Consider the following 23,235-nt stretch of genomic DNA (forward strand, 5'->3'; position numbering starts at 1 on the left):
TACATTCCCACCAACAGTGCAAGAGAGTTCCCTTTTCTCCACACCCTCTCCAGCATTTACTGTTTCTAGATTTTTTGATGATGGCCATTCTGACCGGTGTGAGATGATATCTCATTGTAGTTTTGATTTGCATTTCTCTAATGATTAACGATATTGAGCATTCTTTCATATGTTTGTTGGCAATCTGTATATCTTCTTTGGAGAAATGTCTATTTAGGTCTTCTGCCCATTTTTGGATTGGGCTGTTTGTTTTTTTGATATTGAGCTTCATGAGTTGCTTGTATGTTTTGGAGATTAATCCTTTGTCAGTTGCTTCATTTGCAAATATTTTCTCCCATTCTGAGGGTTGTCTTTTCGTCTTGTTTCTGGTTTCCTTTGCTGTGCAAAAGCCTTTAAGTTTCATTAGGTCCCATTTGTTTATTTTTGTTTTTATTTCCATTTCTCTAGGAGGTGTGTCAAAAAGGATCTTGCTGTGATTCATGTCATAGAAAGTTCTGCCTATGTTTTCCTCTAAGAGTTTTAGAGTGTCCGGTCTTACATTTAGGTCCTTAATCCATTTTGAGTTTATTTTTGTGTATGGTGTTAGGAAGTGTTCTAATTTCATTCTTTTACATGTAGCTGTCCAGTTTTCCCAGCACCACTTTTTTTTTTTTTTAACATCTTTGTTGGAGTATAATTGTTTTACAATGGTGTGTTAGTTTCTGCTTTATAACAAAGTGAATCAGTTATACATATACATATGTTCCCATATCTCTTCCCTCTTGCATCTCCCTCCCTCCCATCCTCCCTACCCCACCTCTCTAGGTGGTCACAAAGCACCGAGCTGATCTCCCTGTGCTATGTGGCTGCTTCCCACTAGCTATCTATTTTACGTTTGGTAGTGTATATATGTCCATGCCACTCTCTCACTTTGTCACAGCTTACCCTTCCCCCTCCCTATATCCTCAAGTTCATTCTCTAGTAGGTCTGTGTCTTTATTCCCGTCTTACCACTAGGTTCTTCATGACCTTTTTTTTTTTTCCCTTAGATTCCATATATATGTGTTAGCATACTGTATTTGTTTTTCTCTTTCTGACTTACTTCACTCTGTATGACAGACTCTAACTCCATCCACCTCACTACAAATAACTCAATTTTGTTTCTTTTTATGGCTGAGTAATATTCCATTGTATATATGTGCCACATCTTCTTTATCCATTCATCCGATGATGGACACTTAGGTTGCTTCCATGTCCTGGCTATTGTAAATAGACACAGCATCACTTATTGAAGAGGCTGTCTTTTCTCCACTGTATATTCTTGCCTCCTTTATCAAAGATAAGGTGACCAAATGTGCATGGGTTTATCTCTGGGCTTTCTGTCCTGTTCCATTGACCTATATTTCTGTTTTTGTGCCAGTACCATACTGTCTTGATTACTGTAGCTTTGTAGTATAGTCTGAAGTCCGGGAGCCTGATTCCTCCAGCTCCGTTTTTCTTTCTCAAGATTGCTTTGGATATGCGGGATCTTTTGTGTTTCCATACAAATTGTGAATTTTTTTGTTCTATTTCTATGAAAAATGCCAGTGGTAGTTTGATAGGGATTGCATTGAATCTGTAGACTGCTTTGGGTAGTAGAGTCATTTTCACAATGTTGATTCTTCCAATCCAAGAACATGGTATATCTCTCCATCTATTTGTATCATCTTTAATTTCTTTCATCAGTGTCATATATAATTTTCTGCATACAGGTCTTTTGTCTCCTTAGGTAGGTTTATTCCTCGGTATTTTATTCTTTTTGTTGCAATGGTAAATGGGAGTGTTTTCTTAATTTCACTTTCAGATTTTTCATCATTAGTGTATAGGAATCATAATCTTGCTTTTCTTATGTCTTAAGATATTTATCCTTATTTCATGAAGGGTTATAAAATTCTAAAAATATTGTCAAATTTCATTTTAATAAGATATGAATATATACTAAAGTAAAGGATGGGGGATGGATGTTGAAAAATCAAGCAAGCAATGAGATAAATGATCATATCTAGAAAAACTGTTGGCTTAGGTATTTTTTAAACATCTTTATTGGAGTGTAGTTGCTTTACAACGTTGTGTTAGTTTCTGCTGTATAACAAAGTGAATCAGCTATATGCATACGTATATCCCCATATTCCCTCCCTCTTTCATCTCCCTCCCACCCTCCCTATCCCACCCCTCTAGGTGGTCACAAAGCAGCAAGCTGATCTCCCTGTGCTATGCAGCTGCTTCCCACTTGCTATCTATTTTACATTTGGTAGTGTATATATGTCAGTGCTACTCTCTCACTTCGTCCCAGCTTACTCTTCCCCTTCCCTATGTCCTCAAGTCCATTCTCTACGTCTGTGTCTTTATTCCTGTCCTGCCCCTAGGTTCATCAGAACCATTTTTTTTTAGGTACCATATATATGTTAGCATATGGTATTTGTTTTTCTCTTTTTGACTTACTTCACTCTGTATCAGACAGACTCTAGGTCCATCCACCTCACTATAAATAACTCAATTTTGGTTTTTTTTTATGGCTGAGCAATATTCCATTGTATATATGTGCCACATCTTCTTTATCCTTTCATCTGTCGATGGACAGTTAGGTTGTTTCCGTGTCCTGGCTATTGTCTTAGGTATTTATTTAATTATTTTAAGTTACTTGTCACTTTGGTTTTCTCAGAGCCATTGCTAATTGAATTCATTTCTTCCTTTGGAAAACAGGTAGATAAAATCATAGAGTTACAAAGGTTAGTGGTATTAAAAATTGAAGAGTAAGGAGAATTTGCATGTGTTTATGACTGTCTGATTGCCTTAAATGACTGCTCATGGTCAAACTTCTGTACTTTTTTTCCCCTTTGGACAGAGGGTAAATCAGTCTCAACAAATATTGGGTAAGAATGACATAAACAGTATGATGTCTGTGTTTGCATGTGCTGTCTAGTACCAGGTTAGCTGACTGGAGTGTATGCTAGGGCTCCAGCCTGCTATTCACTCTAATTCCAGTTAGGAGAAATTCCTGGGTATTATAGTAATACCTAGCCTATAAAAGTATAATCAAATAAGTGGTTTTAAGAGAAAAAGGAAACTTTCTTTTGGGGACAGAAAGTCACCCAGGGCCTTCTTACATCAAGCAGTAGTCACAGTGTCCATTCCAAAGTAATATCAATTACCTGAGGTAGAAAATGTTCAAAAAACCAGAAGTAAAAAGAAAAAAAAAAAAGCAGTTACTAGCTCCCAAGACCGCAGCAATTACTTAACCACAGTATCCAGAATAATTTAACCACATTAGAGTTTATAGCCAGTGGTAAGTACTGAAAGCAACTCAGCATCCAAGAAGACGCACACAAGGTAGTAAAGAAATGTCTCTTTGTCCTTTTATGTTTAGTTCCTGGATCTTTATGAGCAGATCTGCTTGTGGGCCTTGTGTTCTTCAGGACTGTTCTAGCAGGCTCTCTGTCATGGATTTTTACTAAACTGACATCCTTGGCTTCTTTTTCAGACTCTCTCCCCACACCCCAGCTTTAGTGAAGTATTATTGACAAATTGTAAGTTATTTAAAGTGTACAATGTGATGCCTTGATATACATATACATTGTGAAAGGATCTCTTTAATTGAAGAATCCCTTTAATTAAAACGTATTCAGTCCTTCCACTCTGTTCTTAATCAGGGCTTGAAAATTTGAAAACAAGTATTTTAGACTCAAAAGCTGACCCTGTCAGATATACTAAAGAAGAATAATATAGAATTCTGTGATACTTTCCCCAAGTACAGGCACTATCTTGTTTTGTTTTGTTTTGTTTTTAATGTCTTTTAGGGGGCAGTGGAATGTTTCTTGGAAATTATTTCCACATATAGGACAGGAATAAATTTAGCTTTATTGCTCTTCCTCTAATTGTTTTTATTTGTTTATTTCATTCTGTGTTACCTGTTAAAATTTTTTTTTCTTAATTTCATGATTGTTGCCAAATTTACTCAGTTTAGTAAGATTTAATTTTCTTACAAGAGTTATAAAAGTGATTTTCTTAAAATATAATTTTCTTATAATTCTTGAAGACAAAAGTTTTTGGGATTTAAGGATTATAGCTGCTTGCGTACCCAGAATAAATATCTGAAAACACATCTCTAAAATCATTGAATCCAGTCCCCTCCTTTCATTGTGGAGGAACTGAGGTACCCAGAAATGCTACTTGCCCGAGGTTACAGTACTACTTAGTCACAGAGTAGGAACCAGAACCAGGTCATCTAACTTTCAGTCTAATTTCTTTTCATCATAACTGATTGCCTCTTCTTTGTAGCTGATGGCCAGGATGCAGTGAGACTTTGAGCTGCATTATTGTAATCTTCCTAATTGGATACTGGCCATATGAATTGTATCTGTTTATTCTCAGCTCACATCCCTTATTCAGCTGGTGCTGTTTCTTCTTTGAGTAGAGGAGGCAGTGACTACAACGAGACTCAGCTGGGTTGCTACTCCTCCTGCACGGAGTACCCTGCCTTAGTCCTCAACTGAACAGCGTGGAAAGGCATTATCTCCAAACGAAGGGACAAATTCCCCAGGTGCTTTTTTGGGACTCTAGAACAAAAATAATAGGGTAATTGTTTGAAAGTAAATAGTATACACATTTTATGTATTATTCATTCATTCCCTTAAAAAAAGAAAATTTTCTGGCTTTTTTTTTTTTTTGATAAAAAATATGTCATGACCTTTTAGTATTAATTAGGCTGATTTCTTTGGTAGAAAATAATTTGGAAAATCCCTGTCTCAGGCAAACTGGGAGTGTTGGTAATGCTAATAATTTATATATATGTAATTAATCAGAGCAAAAAAGTTTTCTCATTTCAATAAAGAAAATAATGCTTATTTAAAAATATTGTTTGATACATTTTTACCTCCTTTGAAATTTCTCTTTTGTTTTATACTGTGTTTTTGTACTAATATCACATGTATGTCTGTATGACTTAAAAAGAGATAAATCTACACGTATTGTATATGCTTACTGGAAAAGTTTGTTTTTCTTACAGTTACAGCCATTAAAAGAATTTGGGGTTGACGCTCAACATCATACATCATTAGAGTTAATTGCAACTTAAAACAACAATGAAATACCACTACACAGCCATTAGAATGACTAAAATCCCAAACACCCAGTGTTGGAGAGGATGTGGAGCAACAGCAACTCTCCTGCATTGCTGATGGGAATGCAGAATGGCACAGACACTTTGGAAGGCAGCTTGGCAGTTTCTTACAAAACTAAACACACTCTTATTATATGATCCAATAAACACACTCTTTGGTAGTTACCCACATGACTTGAAAAGTTACGTCCACACAAAACTTGCATGAATGTTTATAGTCACTTTATTCAGAATTGCTAAAACTGGGAAGCAACTAGTATGTCCTTCAGTAGGCAAATGGATAAAACAAACTATGGTATATGCATACAATGAAATATTATTTAGTAATAAAAAAGAGTTATCAGGCCATGAAGACACGAAGGAATCTTAAATGCATAATGCTGAGTGAAAGAAGCCAATCTGAAGAGGCTACATACCATATGTTTGCAACTCTATGACATTTTGGAAAAGACAAAACTATGGAGACAGTAAAGAGATCAGTTATTGCCAGGGATTGCAAAGGAGGAAGGGATGAATAGGCAGAGCACAGAGGATTTGTAGTGAAACCATTTGTATGATACTATAATAGTGTACACATATCATTATACATCTGTCAAAACCAATAGAGAAACTCATGCAGAGTTACCCTTAATGTAAACTCTGGACTTTAGTTAATAATCACGTATCAATCAATACTGGCTCGCTAATACAAAATGTTAATAATAGAGGAAACTGGGCATGGAGGGAGATGAGGGGATATATGAAAACTCTCTGTACTTTCCACTCACTTTTTCTACAACTGCTTTAAAAAGTGAAGTCTATTATAATTATTTTAAAAAATAGAGTTTGGGGTTGATTTCTTTTCAACAGTTGGTGATAAATGGATGTAAGAAGAATGGGTCTGTGGGTAGGTACATCATCAGATATATACATTTACATAGGATCTGGAGGTTAGCAAAAGATTCTGATAAGAATAATGTGTCAGAATTTCCAGAGACATTGAAAGTGTATCACCATACTCAGGAAGCATCTAGGCATAAATTACTGACTAAAGATGTCAAATAGGGGTTCAACAGAGAGTAAGATAGCAGATATCTAGCATCTTCCTTCCTTTTTTTTTAAACTTTTTTTTTTTTTTTTTAACTGAGGTTAGAAACTATTGAAATGAAGTTTTGTTTTTTGGAAACACATAGTGACTGTAGTAATATTCAGTGTGTAGTTTTAAAAATTTGTTTTCTGTATTTTGGAAATGTTTCTGTAACTAGTTCTTACTCTGTTTTACTCTGTACTTTCTATTAACAGATTTTTCTTTTTACTTTAATAGATGTCTATGTAAAGGCTATCTCCCAATTTTAGACTGTGTTAGGCTTCCACATAGCATACAAAAATACTGAAAGGCTTAGTGGTAAGTTCTGCAGAATTTTTGGAACAGTATCCCATGGTTTCGTTCAGCATACATCCTCTTCTAAGTGTACAGAATAAGAAGTATAACTTCACCTCATGAATAGTCTTGTTTATTTCATACTTTCATTATGCACTTGACAAGGGAATTGCAGAGTCAGCTGCCCTAGTGATCACTGAAACATTTGATCCTGGAATTGAATAAAACCAGTCCTGTTTGGGTGAGAGGATAGGGTATAAGTGGCTGTGCCACTGTCTTGATTGAGTGGAGTCCAGCAAGAATGCTCTGGACTTACTTGTCGTGACCATGGTTATCAAAGTTACATGACAACTAAAATAGAGTCTTGTGAGTTATAGCAACGAAGCTACTGCAGAAGACCAGGGGAGGGACAACTTTTTCAGGAACGTTTCCTAAAAGACCTTTAGTGGAAGCTGGTCCAGCAGTACTGATGTTGTTACAGGCATCTAGGCAGTATGTGAAGGAATTGAGCATCAGACCTTTTTGGTTGGGAATAGACCCAAGACAAGTCAGTCAAGGCATCAGTGAGTAGTAAGATAGGTGTTTAATGGGGAGGGGGGGAATCAAAAGATATGTGTAAGTACCAATTACTTGGATTTTGTCTTTAAGTGACTTAAAAATATTATAAACATTGCAGAGCAAAAAGAGGTGACTATGGCTAGGTACAGTGGCTTTCATTTCTATTTTCCAGAAACCATTAAGACAGTATCTAGCTCTCTGCATGTGGGAAAAAAAACTTAGCAGAAGTAATATGAGAAAAAATGCAAATTAAAGCTGAAGAACTAACAACCCTGAAAATTAAAATAATATACTCATCACAATCCCATCCCTATTTATATCTTTAGCTGGTTTTAAGTACTCTACATGTTTATGTTAATGATGATTATTTTTAGTAGAAAAGTATATAAAAGCTTGAGGTAAAACTTGGTAATTATTTGTACGTTTTATTAATATAAGAAGTATTTTAAAATAATTCTTTTTACTAGAGATGTGAATTGCATTCATTATTTTATCTTTGAGTCAATTATTTCCCTTTGATAACTTTGTACTTTTTCTTTGGTGTGATTTAAATTAACTTAAAATAATGGAAGAGAAACTTTGTTCCAGCAGTCCAAAGAATTAAATATTGAATATGCCAGTGAACATAACAGAAGATTTTTGCCATTGTGGAGTTTACTCTCTAATGGGGACTTTTTATTCTCTTTCTGTTCTGTTGGTTTATTTGTTTGTCCTTGCACCAGTAGCACACTACCTTAATTACTATGGCTTTATAATAAGTCTTGTAGGAAATCTCCTTCTACTTTGTACTTCAAAAGTGTCTTGACTATTCTTGGCTCTTGACTCTCTCACATAAAGTTTAGAGCCAATTTATATATTTTTAATTGCATTTTCTATCTTTGTGTGCTGTTTTCCCCAACTTTATTGAGATATGATTGATATTGTATAAGTTTAAGGAGTACACATGTTGATTTGATTTACTTGTTTATTACAAAATGATTACCACCATAGCTTTAGCTCACACCTTCATCAAGTCACACAGTTACAATTTCGTTTTTGCGGTGAGAACATTTATGACTTACTCTTTTATCAACTTCTAAGTGTATAATATAGTACTGTTAACTATGATCACTGTGCTGTATGTAACATTCGCAGAACTTATTCATCTTCTAACTGGAAGTTTGTACCCTTTAAGCGTCATCTCCCTGTTTCCCCCACTCCCAGCCCCTGGTAACCACCACTCTGCTGTCTGTTTCAATGAGTTCTGCCTTTGTGTTGATGATATTTAGATTGCTCTTATAGTTGAAAAACTTGCTGGCTTCCTTTATTAATTGAAATAATTTGTCTCCCCATTATTTTGAGTTTTCTGTGTAGATAATCAGATTATATGTGAATAAGAACAGTTTAGTTTTTTCTTTTCAATACTTATATAGTTTAAACCTTTTCTTGCCTTATGTTGTCGCTGTAATCTTAAGTATTGTATTGACTAAAAGTGGTGATAGTGGGAATCCTTATATTGGTCTGAATTTCAAAAGGTTTGAATGCTTCTGAGTATGTTGTTCCCTGTATGGTTTTTGGTAGATTCTCTTCATCAGATTAAAGAAAATCTTTTTAGTCGTACTTTGCTAAAATTTTTGTTGTGAATGGTTGTTTAATGATTTTCCTACGTCTATGGATATGATCATATAGTTCTTCTATTTTAATATTTTATGTAGTTAATTATATTAATAGATTTATGTTTTACTCTTGCTTTCCTGGCAGCCAAAAAAAGTATACCCAACAAAGTTATCCTTCAGAATTGAGAGAGAGATAAAGAATTTTCCAGACAAGTGAAAGTTGAAGGAGTTCATAACCACTAGACTAGCCTATAAGAAATGTTAAAGGGACTTCTTTGAACTGAAATGAAAGGATGCTAGTCAGTAATAGTAAAATGTATAAAAGTACAAATTCCACTGCTTAAATTCAGAATACACAAATGTTTTAATGGTGGGTAAATCAGTTATACATCTAGTATGAAGGTTATGAGACCAAAGTAGTAAAAATAATCACAACTACAATAATTTGTTAATGATGCACAAGGTAAAAGATGTACATTGTGAAATCAACAACATAAAACGTGATGAGGGGAGGGTAAAACTACAGTATGGAAATCTGAGAAGCAGTAGAGCTGACGGTGTCCCAAAATGAGTTCAAAGGCAGTCAAAGACCAATGTCCCAGCTTGAAGATAGGCAGAGGGTGAATTCTCCCTTATTCCTCCTCTTGTTCTGTTCAGGCCTTCAATAGATTGGATGAGGCACACCCACATTGGAGAGGGTAATCTGCCTTACCCAGTTTACGGATTCAAATGTTAATCTCACGCATAAATACCTTCAAATACATATCAAACTAACGTTAACCACCCCATGGCCCAGTCAAACTGAGCCATAAAATTAACCATCACCCATATCAACTTGGGCACCCATATCTCCTTAAACTATACTTAGTCTCCAAATAAAGACAATAACAAGGTCATAGTTCTGCCTAACGTGATACAGTTATCCAGCACACAACTGAAAATGCGCTAACCCCTTCCCCAGAAGATGAGTTTAAGTCCTTGAGTGACGTTTATACTTCTCCTTGGTGTTCCTAGCTTAAATACTATGATATAAAATGAATAACAATTAAATACTGTAAGGCCAATACATTTTATGTTACATGATGAGGGAATAAGAGAGGGAAGGAAACAGATATTTCCCCAACACTCACATTCACACACACACACACAAACGTATTCCTAACAAAATAAGGGAATACTCATGACCATTAACAATCCTCTTTCTATAACTGGTCATATGGTTGTAGCTGGTATTAATAACTACCTTCTTCCACTACCTGATCTGTATTCCCCTGCCTTCAGCAAGCACCTCAGCTGGTTGTGTTTCTTTAACTGGTGGAGTGACCCAGACCTTCATTCTTGAAGGATCTGAGCTATTAGTAGTCCTTCCTGGATTGGGTTGTAGTTTTCCATTGACCTTAATCACAGGGCATGGTAATACTATGAGACGTCCTAAGGGATCTCCTATATTCCAGAAATACTCTTTCTTACCTCCACTGTGGAGTACCAGTCTATTTTCCACTGGGTAGTCAGTATCACTCACCCCAGCCAACACAGTAACTCCTTCTTTGCTTGTTGATTCAGAAGCATGTGGAATCCACAGTGACTCAGCTGCAGTCTTAAGTTTCATTTCAATGGAATAATTGTGTCAATGGCATAAATGTGAAAGCATTCCTCCCTCTGGAATTAAGACCTCTAGGCCAGCAAATCATAAGGCCATGGGAACAGAAAGCAACAATTTTGCTAGTGGGTCTCTAGGAGTAATAATGAGTGGTGCCTCTCCCATTCTATCCCTTGATTCCTAGACCTGTGAATTCTATGTGTGGGAGAAGCAGCACCATATATTGGATGCTGGTTCTAGACTGTATAGTCTTCTGGAAAACCTTGCCCCAGATCTACAAGGTATTACCAACTTGCTGGCACTGTAACTCAGTCTTCAAAAGGCCATTTTATCATTCCGTCAAACCAGCTGCTTCATGATGGTGGGGAACATGTTAAGAATAGTGAATTCCATAAGTGTGGGCCCAGTGTAGCCCTTCTCTTGCTGTTAAGTGAGTTTCTTGATCAGAATCACTGCTGTATAGAATATTATGACAGTGGATAGGCATTCTCGATAAGTCCACAGATGGTAATTTTTGCAGAAGCATTGCATGCAGGGATGCCAGTTCCATATCCAGAGTGTCTATTCCGGTAAGAATAATACACTTCCACTGCCATGATGGAAGTGGTCTAATGGCATCAACCTGTTACCAGGTAGCTGACTGATCACCCTGGGGGAATGGTACCATATAGGGAACTCAGTGTTGATCTCTGCTGCTGACAGATGGACACTCAGCAGTGGCCTTGGTGAGTGGAAGTCCATCCTTCCCACCACGGCCACCTTGTTCATAAGTCCATTGGGCAATGATGGGTGATTCGGGAAAAGCTGATGGTATCCACTTGATTGTTAAAATCTTCCTTTGCTGAGGTCACCTATGAGCATTCACACAAGACACAGATATCTTCATTTTTTTTTTAGTTTTTTTTAAATTGAAATATAGTTGACGTCTTCAAGTTGTTGTTTTTCCTATTTAGAGACATCTGCCTACCTCTTCCCCAAATTTACCAATTTCCCAAACATACTCCTTCCATGTCCCTTACCATTAGCCACTCATTGCTCATAGCCCATGAATCAGTATAAAATTACACATCTAACTATTTCTTCTTTCAAGGAAACAACTAAGTGCACTGCTGTAAGTTCTGTGCGCTGGGAGGATTTCCCTTTACCACTGTCTTTCAGGGATGTTCCAGAAGGGGACTATAGCACTACAGCTGTTCAGTTTCGGGTGGTATCTACATATCATTCACATTTCCACAGTGGCTGCACCATTTTGCATTCCCACCAGCAATGTACAGCATTTTCAATTTCTCCATATCCTAGCCAACACTTACTATTTTCCATTTTGTTGATAATAGCCATCCTTATGGGTCTGAAGTGGTATCTCCATGTTTTTTTTCATTTGCATTTCCCTAATGGCTAATGATTTTGAGCATCTTTTCATTTGAAATTTGCCATTTGTTTATTTTCATTGGAGAAATATCTATTCAAGTCTATAGCCCATTTTTAAGTTGGGTTTTTTTTTTTTTGCGTTGTGGGAGTTCTTTGTATATGCTGGTTATTTATCTGATATATGAGTTTCAAACATTTTTTTTCCCATTCTGTGGGTTATCTTTTCTCTCAATAGTGTTCTTTGATTTATAAAAGGTTTTAATTTTGATGAAGTCCAATTTATTTTTTTCTTTTGTTGCCTGTGCTTTTTGTGTCACACTTAAGAAACCTTTGCCAAAGCCAAGGTCATGAAGATATCCTCTTCTGTTTTATTCTAAGAGTTTTATAGTTTTAGGTCTTTGATCTATTTTGAGTTTATTTTAATATATGGTACAAGGTAGAGTCCAACTTCATTCTTTTGCATGTGGACATCTTGTTTCCCTGCACCAGTTGTTGAAAAGACTGTCCTTTCCAGATTGGGTGCTCTTGCCACCCTTATTGAAAATCAGTTGACCATTATATGTTTATTACTAGACTCTCTGTTCTTTTCCTATAGTCTGTTTGTGCCAGTACCACATTTTTTTCTCTTTCACTCAGCCTGGGGTAAGACAGGCAAAGTGCCTTCCTTGGAGTGGTATTTTCCTAGTTCACACACTGAAAGTATCACCATCTGGGTGTTGCTCTTCTCAGCTTCAGAGTAGTTTCCTCAAACTGACCTCATACCTCTCTTGAGGTCCCAGCCCTCTTTCCTATACCTTGAAAACTGTGCTGGTTGAAATCCAGGCTATAGGCTACTATAAAGAAGTAGATGCTTTCAGAATAAATTTTGGCTCCAGGGCTCTCTTATCCTGTGAAACTGTGTTTTCTCATTTTCTCTGACTTCTTTTTTGTTTTCTCTCCTGCTGGTTAAAGCATGCTTTAAATATAAATCTTTAATATATTACTGTATATTTTCAAATGTTCTTTACCAGGACCATCTAGTCCACAATATGAAAATTGAGAAGAGGACTTTTAAGATCAGCTTTGTCATCCATTCTTGATAATCTGCTTGTATATATTTGAAATAATAGTTTATACCATTTACATGCATTTTTCTTAGCAGTTTTTATTTTAATTACATCACATGCATTTTTAGTTTTCTACGTGGCTATTATTGTGTTACTGTACAGTTGTCCCTCAGTGTCTGAGGGGGATTGGTTCTAAGAACCCCCTGCAGATACCCAAATCGTCAGATGCTCAAGCCCCTTATATAAAATGACATAGCATTTACTATATAACCTATGCACATCTTTCCATATACTTTTTTTTAAATTTAATAAACAGAATTATTATTTGTAGTATTTACACACATAGTCTTCCATGGTAATGTTAAAGTTACCATTTTCTTCAAATGCCTCTCAAAATAACACACTTTGCCTTCCTAAGTGAATCTTGGACAAGGAAATTCAGTGAAAGTGATCTACTCATGACTGTGTCCCATGTCTCTTCTTTTTTCTTTTTTTTTTTAACACGTTTATTGGAGTATAATGCTTTACAATGGTGTGTTAGTTTCTGCTGTATGACAAAGTGAATCAGCTTTATGTGTACATATATCCCCATATCTCCTCCCTCTTGTGTCTCCCTCCCACCCTCCCTATCCCACCCCTCTCGGTGAACACAAAGCACGGAGCTGATCTCCCTGTGCTATGTGACTGCTTTCCACTAGCTATCTATTTTACATTTGGTAGTGTATATATGTCCATGCCACTCTCTCACTTCGTGCCAGCTTACCCTTCCCCCTCCCTGTGTCCTCAAGTCCATTCTCTACATCTGCATCTTTATTCCTGTCCTGCCCCTAGGTTCTTCAGAACCATTTTATTCTTTTTTTAGATTCCATATATATGTGTTAGCATGCGGTATTTGTTTTTCTCTTTCTGACTTACTTCACTCTGTATGACAGTTTCTAGGTCCATCCACTTCACTGCGAATAACTCAGTTTCGTTTCTTTTTATGGCTGAGTAATATTGCATTGTATATATGTGCCACATCTTCTTTATCCATTCATCTGTTGATGACACTTAGGTTGCTTCCATGTCCTGGCTATTGTAAATAGGGCTGCAATGAACATTGGGGTGCATGTGTCTTTTTGAATTATGGTTTTCTCAGAGTATATGCCCAGCAGTGGGATTGCTGGGTCATATGGTAGTTCTATTTTTAGTTTTTTAAGGAACCTCCATACTGTTCTCCATAGTGGCTGTATCAATTTACGTTCCCACCAACAATGCAAGAGGATTCCCTTTTCTCCACACCCTCTCCAGCATTTATTGTTTGTAGATTTTTTGATGATGGCCATTCTGACCGGTGTGAGGTGATACCTAATTGTAGTTTTGATTTGCATTTCTCTAATGATTAGTGATGTTGAGCATCCTTTCTTGTGTTTATTGTCAATCTGTATATCTTCTTTGGGGAAATTTCCATATACTTTAAATTGTCCCTAGATTACTTATAATACCTCATACAAAGTAAATGCCGTGTAAATAATTATAAATACAATGTAAATGATATGTGAATTGTTGCTACCACATGGCAAAACCAAGTTTTGCTATTCAGAACTTTCTGGTTTTTTTTTTTTTATTTCGAATATTTTCAATTGGTGGTTGGTTGAATCAGAGGAACCTGCAGAACCTGAAGATATGAAGGGCCAGCTGTATTGGTTATTTGGATATGGTAAAGTTTTCTGGTTGCCAATATTATGAAGTGGTTGTCTTTAAAATTTTGCATTTTGAAATAGTAAATGCCCTCAAAAATGCCTACACAAATCAAGAAATAACATTGATGACACTGCACTTTTCTCTGGAAGTTTCAGCTTATGTAGGAAAGATGCAATTCTTTGTCCATAGAAAATTGTATACGTACTCTGTCATTTGAGAGGACAATTTGTACTTTATTAAACAGTATTATGATAAATATTTTTCACTTTTGCCTTTCTTAGTTTTACAGTCCTTAATATTGGTATGTTTGATTTTCTTTGCAGGTTTTCTCTAGGTGATTCTAGGAGGCCTCTTCATGAAACAGCAGTTTTGGTAGAAGATGTAGTACACACTCAGTTAATTAACCTGGTAAGAGCATATAATCTTATTTGGTATCTCTCCTCTGCATTCCGCTTATATTGGCATCACAACCCAAGATATTTTTAAGAATTTTCTTTTTTTACATTTTTTTACATTTGGAATTCTTTTTTTGTCAGCTCTATTGAAGTATAATTTTCATGTAACAAAATTTCACCAGTGCATGACTTTTGACAGATGAATATTGTCATGTGACTAGCAACGCAATCATTATATAGAAATATTTCCATCATCCAAAAACATCCCTTTGTACACTGTGTAATCAGTCTTTTCTCCAGCTCCTGACCTTGGTTAACACTGATCTGTTTTTTATCATTGTATCAGTATAGTTTTTTCAGAACGTTTAAAAAAAACTTTTATTCTGAATTTTAGATGTCTGGAAAGAGAATTGCACAAATATCACAGAGAATTCTCATATACAATTCACATTCCTCTGTTAACATCTTGCATAACCATAGTACAATTATCAAAACCAGGAATAACATTGGTACAATACTGTTAATAAAATTACCAACCTTATATGTATTTCATCAGTTTTCCCATTAATGTCCCTTTTCTGTTCCAGGAGCTAATCCAGGATAACACACTGTAGTGAGCTGTCATGTCTTTGTGGTCTTCTATCTGTGATAGTTCCTCAGTCTTGCTTTAAAGTCTTTCATGACCTTGACATTTTTGAAAAGTACTAGACAATTATTCTGTAAAATGCTCTTCTTTGTCAATTGGTCTAATGTTTTCTTATGGTTAGAATGTGGCTCTGCCTTTTTGGCAAGAATACCACAGAAGTGATGGGCTTTTCTCACTGTATCATATCAGTGGGTTCATGTTGTTGATGTGTTGTTTGTGATCTTAAATTAACCTTGATAACTTGGGTAAAGTGGTATATGCTAAATTTTTCCACTGTAATGAAGTTTTTTTTTTTTCATTTTGTTGTTAATAAATGTCTTGTGGGAGATATTTTGTGACTATGCAAATACTGTTTCTCTGCAAAATTTTGCCTATTAATTTTAACATTCATCAGTGGGTGTAGTCTGAGACAGTTATTACTGTGGTATTTGCATAGTAATGATTTCCTATTTTCTTCTTTCCTTTTATCTTTTTTAATTGCAGTTATTCTGAAAGGAATAGCTATTCTTTATCACCATTTATTTATTAAATTTTTAATGTACATATGTACGGACTAATGTGTATTTAAATTTTATTCTTTGGTTCATTATGCAGTAATATTATTATTTATTTTTATTTCTCAAGTTGTTTCAGTGTTGGCCACTAGGAATGCTTTCATGTCCTTTCCTCATTTTTCTCTCAAGTTTTTGGTCCTGTGTCTCATAAATATTAGGTATATCAGTCCTTTGTTTGTGGCATATGATACAAATATATTCTTCTTCTGTGTCAGTTACAGTTATCTTTTGACTTTGTTTTTATGAGCTTTTGGGGGGCATACAAGTATTTTTATTTTAATGTAGTCGAATGCATCAATCTTTTATTTCCTTTGGATTTTGAGTTATAGTTAGGAACACTTTTCTTATACTGAGTTTAAAGAGAAATTCATCCATATTGTCTTCTAGTATCTGTATGGTTTCATTTTTAACATTTAGATTCCTAACCATTTGTGGTTTATTCTTGTTATTGTGTGAGATATGGATCTAACTATAGATTTTTCCAAATGACTACTCAATTATACCATCATCATTTATTAAAAAGTATCTACTTTCCCTAATGATTTGAGATGCCTCCTTTATCATTACTAAATTAGCATATGTATTGGGGTCTATTTCTGATTTTATATTCTATACCAGTGGTTTATTTGTCTACACATGTGCTAATACAACATTTTTAATTATATAGGTTTTATGGTATATCTTAAAGATTGTTACAGCTAGACGCCCCTTCTAATTTTTCTCAGTGTGTTCCTGATTATTCTTATATGTTTATTTTTCCATGTAAACATTAGTATTGAATTTTCTAGCTCCATAAAATAACTTGCTGGTATTTTTATGGGGATTGTGTGAATTTATAAATCAATTTAAAGAGAACTGCATCTTAATGTTGAGTCAGTCTAAGAAAAGGGAATGTCTACATTTTTCCAAGACTATTTTTGTGTCTTTCATGAGTGTTTTAACATTTCTTTTTATAGGCTTCATGTATTTCTTGTTAGATATATTCCTAAGTATTTAACCTTCTTATTTGCTATTGCAAATAGGCTTTCTGTATAATTACATAATGGCTGAAAACGTCTGGAATTTACTAAAATACGTAAATCTATAGCTATAAGAAGCTGAGCAAACTCCAAAAAGGATAAGCCCAAAGAAATGCATGTTCAAACTGCTGACTATGAACAGCATAATATAAAATTTAAAAGCACCCAGATTTATTACCATAGGGGAACAATGATTTGAAAGACAGCAGAATTTTCATGAAAATATGGAGACTAGAAGGAAATAGCACAACAGTTTTAAAGTACTGGATTCCCTTTTCTCCACATCCTCACCAGCACTTGTTATCTCATGTCTTTTTCATAATAGCCATTCTAACAAGTGTTGGCCTAAAACATACACGTAGATCAGTGGAACAGAATAAGAGCCCTGAAATAACCCACATATATGGTCAATTAATTTACGAGAAAGCAGTCAAAATTGGAGAGCCACATGCAACAGAATGAAACTAGATGCTCTTTTACACTGTACACAAAAATTAACTCAAAGTGGATTAAAGACTTAAATGTAAGACCTACAACCATGAAATGCCTAGAAGAAAACATAAGCACTAAGCTCCTTGAGATAGGTCTTGGCGATGATTTTTTGAATCTGACCCCAAAAACAAAAGCAAAAATAAACAAGTGAGACTACATCAGACTAAAAAGCTTGTGCACAGCAAAGGAAACCATCAACAAAATGAAAAGGTAACCTACTGAATGAAGGAAAATGTTTGCAAATCGTATATCTGATAAGGGGCTAATATTCAAAATATATGAAGAAGTCATACAACTCAATAGCAAAAAATAAACAATTAATAAATGGGCAGATGATCTGAATAGATACTTTTCCAAAGAAGACAGACAGCTGGCCAACATGTACCTGAAAAGATACTCACCATCATTAACCATCAGGGAAATGCAAATCAAAACCAAATGAGATATCACCTCACACTTGTCAGAATGACTGTTATCAAAAAGACTAAAAATAACAAGTGTTGGTGAGGATGTGGAATAAGGGAGCCCTTGTGCGTTGTTGGATTGCGCATTTGTGCAGCCACTGTGGAAAGCAGTATGGAGGTTTCTCAGAAAATTAAAAACAGAACTGCCATATCATCCAGCAGTTCCAATTCTGGGTATTTATCCAAAGAAATGAAAATACTAACTCAAAAAGATGTGTGCATTCCCATGTTTGTGGCAGCATTATTTGTAGTAGCCAAGATATGGAAACAACCTAAGTGTCCATCTATGGATAAATGGGTAAAGAAATTGTGGTATAACTATGCAATGGAATATTATTGAGCCATAAGAAATAATGAAACCTTGCCATTTGCAATACCATGAATGGACCTCAAGGATATTATGCCAAGTGAAGTAAGACAGACATAGAAAGACAAATACCGTATGAGCCCTTTTATATGTGGAATCTAAAAGAAAAACAAATCAACTTCGTAGAAACAGAGAAACAGATTGGTGGTTGCCAGAGGCAGGAGGTGGAGTGGGATGAACTGTTTTTTTAGTTTAAATAAATTGAATTAAAATTTTTTTTAAAATAAATTAATTTTTAAACATTATGATAACTGGTAATGCTGATATTCACAGGGAGAGATGGGGGTTTTGACAAGAGGTATCTAGCCTGGAATTCTTCTTGTTTTTGTATATACATGTCTATATAAAAATATATGTTAAATCTTTCATAGGATTCAACATATATTTATTAAATTTAATTGAGGAAAGTAAGCATCAGAATAGAGGTAAAAAACTCTTGACCTATGCATAGATGTAGCATAGAATCTGGTTTTACTTGTACTATATTAAGATACAAATTTAGTTGCCAACATTTTAAAATTAGATCACTTTTACATAAAAACTTAGGATTTCTGGCTGTTCTTGAAAGATTAAAATTGGAATGTTTGACAGCATAGGTATGACTTTTAAAATGGAAATCTGAGCTCAGGAGCCACTTCTACCTGGTTTTTACCAGGCCGACTTCATTTGCTTAACCAGGAAGGTATTCAGTGTTAATGGATTTATATAGCACATTGTTGCCATATTTCCCATATCCGTCTTCAATTTCAATTTTTCAAGAAAACATACTTTTTAATTTTGGAAGGAAATGATGTTTTTTAAAGGAATTTTAGTTTTCCTCAAAAGCTGTGGAAACAGTGTTATGTATGTCACAGAAGTTCATAGACAAATATAATAAGGAAGTTGTTTTTATGTGATATACTTTTTCCCCCTATGACTTTGCTCTGTTAATGCTAGAGTGATCTGTCAAAGTGCTTTGATAGTGTACTATCAAAGGGAATACATAACTTATAGAAGAAATAAGAAGCATTTAGATTCTTGCTACAGCCTATTTAGAAGAGAAGAATGCGATTCCACTCTTACAGCCTCTGTGGTGCTGTGTCTCCTGTTCAAAAAGCACCTTTAAGTACTGGGGTAGTGAGCTAGGACTTCAGTTGAGTCGTTCTTTCCTCAACTGCCGGCCCTTAATACCTTAATCTAAAACTTTATAGGGGAAGAAAATCCATTCTTCAGTCTCTTGGATCATTTTGGCAGCGGTTGCGTGTTGTTTCATTTGGGAAGAGGTTTTCTTTAAATCTTTTCCTCTGTCTCTTGTTTCTTGGACCTATGATTCCCATTTGAGACCTGTGCCCTCTCATCCTACCCCTGATTCTTTCTCAGTTCTTCAGCCAGGCCTGCCCTCCAGTCTGAGTGATTCCACCTAACTCTACTCCGTTCCACTTGCTAGGTTGTGACCAGCTCAGGCCCCAGTTAACTGTTCTTCACTGGAGTTCTGCGTGAAGATTATAGAATATGTTAAATCATGAAAGCATATAGTTTAAAATCTATATAAAGCTTTTGACTTTATTCAAGAACAAGTTAGAATATTAAAGTCATAGGACTTTAACGTTGAATTATACTTCAGAAATTATTTGCTATATAATAGTTTGAACCAAATGAAATTGCCTTTTTTATAAGTCATGAATGGTTAAATATCAGCAATTTTATGATTCAGTGCAATACTAATTAGTTGTCACTAGAGAGAGTTTTCAAAACTTTTAATTTTCTTATTTTGTAAAATAACAGTACTAATACTTACTTTTTACAGTGGTTATAGAGGGTCATAAAAATTAGATATATTGTATATTAAAGGACTTAGTGAAGTTTCTGGGGCATAGTATCCTTTCTCTAAGTTAGTAGTAGTAAATGGTTACTATCGTGATTAATTCTAAGATAACAGGGCTATTTAATGGCATGATTTAGATTAGAATTGGATTGAAAAATCCATTGAAATGCTCTTTCAAATTTTCCAGAAAGATGCAAACATTTTCATATCCTAGGCTTCCCTCTTCTCCCACTCCACAGGGGGAGCTACATCTGTTTGAAGTAGGTAAAGATTTATGCCAACTTGAAATTGTGTGATAGAGTTGCTATTATGATGCTGTCAATAATAATATCCTTTCAAGTTCCAAAACTGTCATGACATCTGATGGCTATATAGCTGCTTTCATTTTTTTATTCATTCAAAATTAAATATCAGAGGACCCTCTTCATTGTATGCACAAAGTATAACTATCTACCATTCCATTTCAAAACATATTGGATTTTCACTATATAATCTACCAGGCAACTAGTAAGCTCCTCAATTTGTTGTACTGTTTTCACATCAGAACCACTTTCTCAGGGTTATTCTAACAGTCTTTAGTTATGAAAATTAATAACAAATTTATATGTGTCAAAAGTGATTGCTTAAGTCTCCCATCTGGATTAGCATACACTGAGTCATCGCTTCCTCCACCCCACTTACTTGTAATGCTTTTTAATTTGACAGTTTATCTTCCTGGTAGAAGGAGCTCCTGCAAGGCAATGTTCAGTCCTCATCACCACTTCTGTGGGGCTGTCACTTATGTCACCTCCGTAATGGTTTATGAGTATGTTTTAAAATAGCGATAGAATTTCCTGTGCAGAACTTCAGTTATAAGGGTTATAAAAATAGGACAAACTAATATAATTTGTGATTGCATAAAATAAAGGAAGTAGAGGTACCATGGGGACCTAATGAATCACAGAATGGAAACAGTCTTTTAGCTGACTAAACATTCAGACTTTGTACTAAGTCAGAGCGTGGATATGTAACTCAGCAAACCGGAACACACCACTCTGTGTTTACATGGATGGGACAGAGAAATTCACAAATACCATCTGGGAAAAAATTCTTGGCTTATTTGTCTGTTTCTACTGTAGAGTAAATGAAGTACCACATATTTAGCATAAACAGACTGAAAGCACACCTGCTTTGTGGAATATACACACACATGTGCACACATACACACACAGCATTGTTCAAAATATAGAACATTGTATGTCATGAAAAGTGTTTCCTTTCCTTCTTTTTTGCTTCTTTTTAAATAATGTATTGTAGAAAATGTACTAATTGTTTTCAATGGCACTTGTTTCTGATCGATTGCTCTTAATATTTTCTATTACTTAGCTGGATTTTCTCTCATATTACTACCTCATACCTCAAGAAGTAGTATTGTATCTTCTCTTTTTTAAGAAATAATGTTTGTATTGCAGATGACAGATATTTAGTTTTTAGTCTGTGACACAAAATGGGCATATTCTAAGTAGATTGCCTCTTTAGCTACGTTTTCCCCGCCAATTCCCCTGGGTAATTTGCTACAGGCATAACCTAGAGGACCAACCAGGAAAGAATTTCCAGTCCTTTCCCAACTCTCAGCATGTCTTCTTTTTCTTCCTGTAGTATATTCTACTAATAGTCAATTGTTCAACTCTTCAAGGTAAGAGAATCTCAGAGTACAAATTGTTCATAGTTCCAAGTAAGTTAAAAGCACCGTTTCATATTATTATACATGGTTTTCTTCGCAGAGGTATAAAACTGTGTCTTCCCTCCTTTCCACGTGTGTCAAGGCTTTTCCTTCAGTGTTCTTCATTTATTCCTGCTGGTCAGCTAGGATCCTGTTACCTAACTTAAGCTAAGCTCTGCTAGCTACTTGGATCCTATGCCAAGTTTGGATTTCTGACCTGTGCTGAAACTCAGTTCTGGCTGCAGCTCCTATTAAATGCCTAATGTGTAGTTTCCAAGAATTTCAGATTTACCAAAGACATGCAGACCATTCATAAAATACCCTCTCTCCAGACTGAGTTGCATCAGTTAATTAAAATAGGTACAGATTTGTGCCAACTGGAAATTGTGTGACTGAATTGATATTATATGCTGTCAATAATATGCATTTGATAATACCCATTTTTGCAGTTCAAAAAATACCATAATTTTTGATGGCTGTATAGCTACTTTTATTTCTCTATTTACTCACAGTTAAATATCGGAAAAATCGCTTTGTTTTATACACAGAATATAATTATCTACCATTCTACTTAAAAGTCATACTGGGTTTTCACTATATGAATTTATCAGCCAAGTAGTAAACCATGCAATCTGTTAAATTCTGTGTTCATATATGAATTGGTTTTCAAAGTTATTCTAATAATCTTTATGAAAACTAGTAAAGAATAAACTTAACATGTGTGAGGAGTAACTAACCTCCCATCTGGATTAGCAGGCACTGAGTTTCTCCTCCCCTATCTGTTTGTTCTTCTAATGCCTTTTACTTTGGCAAGTATCTCCCAACTACTGTATTCTCCTTCATCACATTTTGTGTTCTGTTCTGTATCTGAACCAAGAGACTTGTTTTCAGACTCCTGTTCTTCAGTACCTTTTCCAAGGTCTTTGAAAGTCTTTTATTTATTCATAACCCTATATCTTCTTTTCCCAGAGTTGCTGTTTCTCTTGATTAGTGTGGAGATTATGCAGAGAAGAAGGAAATAAAAGTTAGTTCATATCTACTTTGTGCCAACCAGTTTCCTAAACATTTTTTATATATTATTTTATTGTAGATACATAGGTCATTTTCCAGGTTTAAAAAAATAACAACTATTATTTCTATGTAGCTTTCTAACGTAGTTTAACCCAATTTGACATTGCCTTATGTGTTATATAGATATCATTAGACAGCTTTATTTATTTCCCAGATCCAAGTATTATATATTAGTCTACACTTGAAGAATATGTAACAGTTCTTTTTTTAAATATGTTTTTTATCCCTTCAGATATTCACATTCATCCTGATGTTTTATTAGGGGTTTTATTTTACTGATTGTGATAGGGAGCAATTTGTTTATGCTTATAATTTCAAACGTTTCTAGTCATTTTTATATCTCTCGATGAATTTATAAATCACATTCTGTTTCCT

At 35.1% G+C, this 23,235-nt stretch overlaps 1 protein-coding gene across 12 annotated transcripts in view; it reads left to right on the top strand.

Annotated features, from left to right (window-relative positions):
- SUPT3H (SPT3 homolog, SAGA and STAGA complex component) overlaps positions 1–23,235 on the top strand; it is a 446,064-nt gene that overhangs the window by 207,258 nt on the left and 215,571 nt on the right. For 11 of the 12 annotated variants that reach the window (XM_082412497.1, XM_082412496.1, XM_082412492.1 and 8 more), the window contains one exon: positions 14,670–14,754. In XM_082412497.1, coding sequence (XP_082268623.1) covers positions 14,670–14,754 — 85 coding nt within the window. Of the gene's footprint in view, positions 1–14,669; positions 14,778–23,235 lie in introns of all 12 variants that reach the window. The other variant, XM_082412495.1, reaches the window with a different exon arrangement.

Source organism: Balaenoptera physalus (assembly GCF_965194825.1).
Source record: "Balaenoptera physalus genome assembly, chromosome: 11".
NCBI classification, from domain to species: domain Eukaryota; kingdom Metazoa; phylum Chordata; class Mammalia; order Artiodactyla; family Balaenopteridae; genus Balaenoptera; species Balaenoptera physalus.